Source organism: Rosa rugosa, chromosome 2 (assembly GCF_958449725.1).
Source record: "Rosa rugosa chromosome 2, drRosRugo1.1, whole genome shotgun sequence".
Lineage (NCBI taxonomy): Eukaryota > Viridiplantae > Streptophyta > Magnoliopsida > Rosales > Rosaceae > Rosa > Rosa rugosa.
Window position 1 is genome coordinate 7,392,410 of NC_084821.1, and position 7,983 is coordinate 7,400,392.

At 39.4% G+C, this 7,983-nt stretch overlaps 1 protein-coding gene across 1 annotated transcript; it reads right to left on the bottom strand.

Moving 5' to 3' along the window:
* Window positions 1-2,315: 2,315 nt before the first annotated feature.
* Window positions 2,316-7,983, bottom strand: LOC133731656 (chloride channel protein CLC-f). The gene is made up of 9 exons (XM_062159045.1): window positions 7,342-7,983; window positions 6,204-6,606; window positions 5,320-5,514; window positions 4,462-4,916; window positions 4,274-4,378; window positions 3,852-4,082; window positions 3,532-3,744; window positions 3,162-3,394; window positions 2,316-2,778 (listed from the first exon to the last, which is right to left on the bottom strand). Exons 1-9 carry the CDS (start codon window positions 7,822-7,824, stop codon window positions 2,703-2,705), a joined length of 2,394 nt encoding a protein of 797 aa, XP_062015029.1. The 5' UTR covers window positions 7,825-7,983; the 3' UTR covers window positions 2,316-2,702.

The window sequence follows — 7,983 nt, forward strand, 5'->3', positions numbered from 1 at the left end:
GCAGACTTTAAAGGAAGAATTTATCCGCGATACTCAAAATAGGTTATAAATTAAAGCTTTAGTTTGGATTAATTGAACATAGAAGTTCACATACGTTGTTGCCCTTTCCTTACTTTCGGAAAGGATGACAGTTTCTCAACCAACTGGAAAGTTAGAGTCTCCAACATACTGTGCTCATTAGAGCAAGTTCACCCGTTGGGTTAAATGGGTTAGGTCACTGGGTCAGACACTATTAACTGCTTTTTTTATGTTTATTTCCACCCGTTGGATAAGGGTCACTGTGTCAGCTTCCAAACTGACCTGGGTCACTCTGGGTCATTTTCTTGACCTACAAACTGACCCAGACTGACCCAGAGTGACCCAGGTCCATATGAAAACTGACCTAGTGACCCAGACCCAATCGGTGAAAACAAACATAAAAAAGCGGGGGAACAATGTTTGACTCAGTGACCTGACCTAGTGACCAGCAGGTAAACTTGTTCTTAGTAGAAGATGATGTAACGCGTGGTCCCAATTAACGAGCATGGAGCTCTTCATTCACGATCATCTTCCTCAAATGAGTCTAAAATAAATTAAATCTGAGAGGTCAAACATGTTGGTCACTTATTTGATGCTTGAAGTCTCATTGCTAGGACGGGACTATGCAAGAAGGTAGATCCTCAGAGCTGCATCCTTGATCTTAGCGTTGAGCATCTCCGTGAGAGCATTCACGATTCCTGAGGAGCTTCCAGCCTTCCATGAAGACAATTTGATAAGATCAAAGGCCTTCTAAAAGTCACCTTTGCATGCAGGTAAGGGGTGCCTGCCATTACACATGGTCAGGTGGCCTGTAATAGGATCCTGTGAATGTTTGCTTCTCAAGCTGCAGCCATAACCTGGTAGCGGAAATAAAAAGAAAGGAATATGGTTGGGGTACCTATGTCTTTGCTTGATTGAGTGCGGACCTAAGAGAAAAGGACTATTTCCGCCGTTGCCACTAGGTTGTTTCAACATCAACATTTACCAATGGGACCTTGGCTCTCATTCGGATTCGTTGCCATTCTCTCTCATAAGTGAATTGGATGCCTAGGTCTAACATGTTCTTTTATTCAGATGAGAGAGAGAGAGAGAGAGAGAGAGGGATGGGTACTGTCCCTAATGTACTTTATAGTAGAAAATTTTGTAGGGTATACCCTTTGAAGAGTCCGAATACTAATAGGAATCGATATAGGGTACGTACGCAGAGTGCAAATACTCATAGGAATTGATATAGGGTACATATAGTCCAAATACTCATAGGAATCCAGATGGGTCTAGGAATTATAATCATAAACCCTAGATGTAAAAGGAGATAAATATTGGAAAACCTATCAGCAGAGTTCCTTATAAATACTGCCTTGAGATTGTTTTGCTGGACAAGTTAAAAAAGCGTTCTTTCCTTCATAGTGAAGCACTTTGAGCTAGCTTTCAATTGGCTTTTAGAGAAAACTCAGCAGCTACAATGGTGACGCGAGAGCTTTCTAGCAGTTTGAGGAAGTTGAAGTTCATGCAGAGGGCAATTCAGAGAGAGGATATGATGAAGAAACAAGGAGAAGAAGATGTCAAAATTGATGTTGGTGTAGGGGGTTTTATTTTTACTTCCGCTGTTGCTAGCCAACTAAGCAATTGTGTGATCGTAATAGAAGGTGACCCCAAACCTGCAGCAATTAGAGGTAGGATGTCGTTTAAAGGTTTCAATCCATTAATTGAGAAATTGAATGAAGCATCAGCAAACCCTAACGGTGACCATCAAAGAAAACACTCCGAAACACAAAATTTGAATAACTTGGGCAAAACAAATTATTCATCACCATATAAAGGTCTTTCCTTCAATAACCAGAATCAAGCATCAGCAAACCCTAATGGATACCATAAAAGAAAACAGTTTGAAGAAGTTTGTGATACACAGTATCCAAATAAATGGCAGAAAACTAATCAAGGTTATCGGCAGCCATCACGAAATAAAAATAGAGACTCCTTCGATAACCGTAATCGAGCATCAGCAGACCCTAATGGATACTATAAAAGAAAAGAGTTTGAAGAAGTGTGTGCTACCCAATATCCAAATAAATGGCACAAAACTAATGAAGGTTATCGGCATCCTTCACTAAACAATAATAGAGGCTCCTTCAAGAAACCAGAGGATAGAAATTGCTGGAATAGACCATTCTTAGGTGTCGAAGAGTTTAATCAGAAGAGGTTGATCATAACTAGGTGATTTCACTTGAGAGTTTAATTGCTTTCATTCTGTCAGTAATTTGTATATAATAGTCCCCATATCTAGATTTAAAACACACTTAAACAAGTGAATGGAATTCTTTGATTCAACTCATAATTTGTAATTTGTATTTTGCATCTTTCACCGTAAGGTACATGAACATCCATATTAATTGCATTTTCCATATACAATACACAATTTGCTAGGTCTGACCAAAAAGCAAATCAATTTACTAGGTTGCCCATATGAATGTGGTATCAAAAAAACCCATGACGAAATTTAGACCTTCAAATGAAGGGCCTGGGAATATATACTTCATTATCAACCTCATTTCCAAGCCAAATTCCAAACATCAAAGAGAAAACCAGCTCAGAGGGCTCATTCCCTAGCTTTGCTTGGAGATTTCAGCTTCTCTTTTGCAGTGGCCGTCACACATTAAGGTTCGGTGACAGCTCTGCTGCTGAAATTAGTGGCCATTTGTTATTTCGTCAAGATTCTCTTTTCTATGTTGATGAATTGATTTCCTGTGATTTATCTCCTCCCTGCATAAACATAGAATATCCTAAATGAGAGTTAACTCCAACAAATATGTATCAGCATTAACTAATGGAGGGGAACTTGCATATAGTTTAGGAAAGAGATAAGATAAAGAAGAGGAAGGAGATTCAAATTACATCTGGTAAGGATCCACTTTTATACACAAAAGGAAAAAAAAAATAACGAGAGCAAATGGGTAAATAGGGATGTGAAGACTTTGATTCAATCAATGATGATTTAAAAGATGGATATACTAAGTGACTAATGCTGTGTATTCTATGACAGATTACTGTTTCTGAAGCAATGAGGTGAAGGGGAAGATTCTCGGTACAATTAAAGACCAGAAACCAGGCATCAAATATAATTGATAACTAAATGCAAACCTGACCTGAGACACATCAAGATTGAATCGTAATGAAGAATAGCAACAAGTCTTCGCCTCGTTTCTTTTGGTGGTTGTCTGCCACGCTTAACCACAGGCAACTGCTTGATATCTTTTGCCTCCATTAGCTCCTTGGCCATTAATAATCCCGTGTCCGGATAACAGGTTAATAGACCTCGGGTTCGCCCATGAAAGTTGATTTCTCGAGTACATACAGAGGAAACAAGACAGGTGTTTTCCTGTAAAGATTCCAAATTTTGCATATCATTAGGAAACTATGAACTGTTGTATGAGAAATCACATGCAACGTATAATGACAAGAAGCAGAGTATTAGTAGGCTTATGACCAAAAAAGTGCATATATGTCATCACATACATCCAGAAAACTAGAATCGCTCTTCAACGTATCAGAAGACTTCCTTGATTGATACCGTCTAACATCACCATATGTCAATATTCCCTCCAGAAAATCTTCATCATCAACAATTAACACACAATTCTGATGATTGTCATGCATGGATTTTATTGCCTCTTCAATAGTTACGGTCAGAGAAACCTTCACATAATTCTTTGACATGGCCCGCGAAACCTAACAATAACAACAATTGAACAGACAAGTTGAGCGAATTAAGTTGAAAGCTGACAAGAGATGCTGCAATTGCAAAAGGAAAATATTCAGCAAAGCTGACAAGAGACCTTTAGATTCTCCAGAAGCATTTCTTCAGTTAATTCAGAATCAGAAGTATTCCCCATAGTAGACAGTTCCATATCATCTCCATTATCATGTTGTCTCCAAATAACTTCATCTTTCTCTTCAGCAGCTGAAACAGAAGAGTAACCTCTCGCAGAATTCCGTGTATCAGATGCTTCAGTCTCCTTTCCCTGGTTTACCACAGAGGGAACCCAAATTGCCAATCCAACAGCCCCCTACTTGCACACGAAGATATAAAAAATAAGCACATAAGGCTTGAACACTTCTAGACACTGTCCCCCACTTTCCCCCATTCAAAACAGGGAATTTCATGAGTGATGCACTTCAACCAAATCTAACTATTTAAACCTGTTCAAGGAATACAACTAAATCCAGTAATTCTGAAGCAAAACAATAGAAGAATTACCATGAGAGGAAGCAATATTCGGTAATCTTTTGTCAGCTCAAACAGAAGGAGAACTGACGTCAATGGCACCGAACAAACTGAAGCCAGCATAGCAGCCATTCCCACCTGCCAAAGTTTTAGAGTATATTAGTCATATCAGTTTATGTTTACCATTACTACTCAAAGGAGCTTGTTACAAAGAACCATACCAGTGCATATGCCTGTGGCTGAGCAACGGCAGCATTTCCTGGAATTGCTGAATTAATCAATTCTGCAGCTGAACCCCCAAATACAGCGCCAACAGCAGCCCCAATCATCAAGCTTGGTGCATAAAGTCCACCTACAAGCCCAGAACCCTTGCATAAAGCTGTTGCTACAACTTTGGCTGCTGATAATTGAGTTAACAGCCAGATTCCAGGGGCGGAAGCAGTCTTTCCAGTATGCAGGATTTCTTCAACATTTGTGAAACCCCAGTACAGAATTCCCGGATACTTGAGAGCAATCAACCCAGCTCCTAAACCACCTAAAGCAGGGCATGCAACCGCAGGAAGGCCAAATCTTTCCTTGATATAATCAAAAAACTTTGTGAACCAAGCAACCAAGCGATTGAAGACTACACTCACAGCACCACATAGCATGCCCAATATAAGGTAGAGGGGCAATTCTGCAAGGCAACATAAAATAGATTAGATAAAAGTACTGTACAATAGATACATCAAAATTATTTTTTACAACCTACAAAATTCCGTGCAAGACAACAGTTGACAAGTGTAGATGTCCTGGGTAATATACATAGTCAGTTGCTTTTTGGATAATTCAATTTCATAATTAAGAAGTAACTGACGACAAGAAAATGTAAGACCAAATTACCAAATACTATGCAAGGTAGTAGTTTTCCACCATCAGGTCACTGACATAGCAAAAGCATTCCAAACACACATATATTTGGACACAATCAAATGGTGCATATACAGATAGATTGAACATTCAGTATATATTTATTGAAGACAAAGGCTTAAAAAAAATATTAAAAAAAAAAGAAAAAAAAAAGAGGCAAGGTTCATTACCAGCAGCTGATTTCAAATCGTAAACAGGCACTGTAAAGGCTGATTGTGTCCCAAGTAAAACATTAGATACTGTGGACGATATAACAGAAGCCAATATAATCATTGCGGTAGTAAAAGGAGGAGAGTTTTCTGCTCGAAGTGGCCTTAGCACCGTTTCAATAGCAAAGAAACAACCAGCAACTGCCGCATTAAATCCTGAACAGAAGAATGAAATCCTAAAACTGAGTATCTGTTGATGCCATTGTTAACATAAATTGAAGAAGCAGAACTATATAAAGAGACAATTTTAAATACATAGATTATCACCCTGTTATTATAGCAAAACACAGTATCTATGCATGCCATTTATTAAACCATGCAGGTTACAATGATAATGATTAGAATACCAAGAAGAGGAGTCTATGTTACATTGATTCCTTTGTCATCTTACTCCAACCTGGAATGGCAGTCTGAGATGTTACATTAAAGAATTGCCAACTCAGTATCATCATGCTTGTATTTGATGATCTCAATACTATTACACAGAAGCAACTGCCTAATTGCATTTGCTTGAGATCAATCCTAATAACACAGACCTGCGCTACGTTTGTGCTCATACTGAAATTGCATGGATGTAACAAGTCTTTCTTCAGACTTGTATGGCAAAATAATTGCATTTACTAATGAAGTTCACATTTCCCACAGTTCTTACTTAGGCAAGAACTTAAATAATTTTTCTTTTTTTAGTGGGTAAGGAATAGATTGGTTGTTGAAGCAATGAAGGTAATACAGCATTAGATTGTTCTTGATAAATATTGTGGAGTATGAGTGGACAAAGAAACAAGTAAACAAAACCAACTCACGAAATATATGGAAGCAATTACTTGACAAGAAATTCTGGTTACCTGAAGAAATTCCAGCAGCAGCACCTGCTGCAATGAGGGCAATCTTCCTTTCTCTGTTGTTTTCCATCATTAATGAGAACCCATTGGCACATGATTTTCCAATATCTACACTAGGGCCTTCAGGACCTAAAGAACAACCAGTACCTAGTGTGATAGCTGCCTGGACGGCCTTTATTGTGGGAAAGACTCCAGCTAGTAAATCAAATCCTTTCCCTTGGGAGGAACTTAACTGTCTTATTTGATCCAATATTTCAAGTAAACCATGCATCATGCCAACAATGACCCCACCTGTGACGGGTACTAAAAGTATTCGATGCCAAGTATCGCCCAGTCTCTGCAGACGGAGCCATGCAGCACCTTCAGTTGGAGTACCAGCCCAGGCCCATTCGTGTATAACATGTACCTAAAGGAGCACTACGCTGTCAACAAATGTCAATAGAATTAACTAAAAATATGACATATTCTTAGATACTCAGGGATCTAGAGCTTAAAGCACCATCCTTTACAATCATTGACATCATTTCGTCTTTATCTCTTATATTACATCTCATTTACAGAATGCTAAAAGATACTCAGATAGTGGTGTAAAACAAGCAAAAAGTTCACATTTTCACAAACTTTGAAATTCGGCAACCATAAACCACCATCTTTCATCTGTTATTTCCAAACATAATCACCAAATCCAGATTGACTGACATCAATTCCACATAAGCTACTACATTTTAGTCTAACAGGAAGTGCCTAAAATCCAAAAATTAACCTAAAGCACCATCCATTTATCTGTTATTTCCAACCAAACTACCAAACCTATTACATTGATTTACATAATTTCATCCCAACTCTGATCTATTAAACTATAATTAACATTTACACAAGTTTGTAAAAAGTTCGAAGTTTGGTAACCAAAAAAGCACCATTTCTTATGCTTCTAACCATAATTACCATACCCATTAGATTGATTAAACACCAGTTCCAAATGCACACCATCTTTGATCTACTCTACAACATTATGCTCTAATATAGAGTAAACAATGGTCTATACACAAGCAACAAGTCCACAAACATTTTTGTCATAGAATTCGAAAATTCAAAGTTGGATCACAATTACATAGATGAGATATTGGAATAGGAAGCTTACTCCTTTGTTAAACGCGGCAACAAAGAGACCGGTGGCGAGGCCGAGAATGCAACCGAGGAGAAGCAAAGCCCACTCCGGCGGAGCACTATCGGCCAGTTCATCGTTCCCATCGATTCCGGCCGGCGCGTCATGATTACTACTATGACGCAGCTGATCTACAGGCGATCGCCGCTCTCTACTTTCTCTCCGATTACTCTCCCTACCCCTATCCCTATCCCTATCCCAATTCCCATCGAGCCTCTTGAAACTGTTCCGGCGACCGGAAAGCCCTCCGACGCCGTCCAAATGCTTCAGCAGCAGATCCTTAAAAGCACCGACTCTACTGCTCGGACTGATACTACTTTTCCGGCTCTGCGCTTCCAAGTCGGCATCGCCGTCCCCGTCGTTGTCGTCCTCCGGCGAAACGGCGCCGTTCTCGTCTTTGTTAATGTCGTTCGAGGATCTCAGCAGATGAGTCTCATCGCTGTACCCCTCTCCTGACATCTTCTCCCCCCCCCCCTTCCTCACCCAACCGAAATCCCGATTTTGCCCTCGTCTTCTTCTTCCTCCTCTTAACAATCCAGAATTCTACGAATCCTACTTCTTCTTCTTCTTCGATTCACTGTAATTCTGTTCTCTGCATTACACGCATTCCCTTTTTTT

Excerpts from the sequence above, each read along its gene's own strand:
- LOC133731656 (XM_062159045.1), bottom strand. The coding sequence starts at position 7,824 with ATGTCAGGAGAGGGGTACAGCGATGAGACTCATCTGCTGAGATCCTCG. Across the intron at positions 5,515-6,203 it reads TGCTGCTGGAATTTCTTCAG|GATTTAATGCGGCAGTTGCT; the intron begins GTAACCAGAATT and ends TCTTCTGTTCAG. Across the intron at positions 3,395-3,531 it reads GCGATTCTAGTTTTCTGGAT|GAAAACACCTGTCTTGTTTC; the intron begins GTATGTGATGAC and ends GAATCTTTACAG.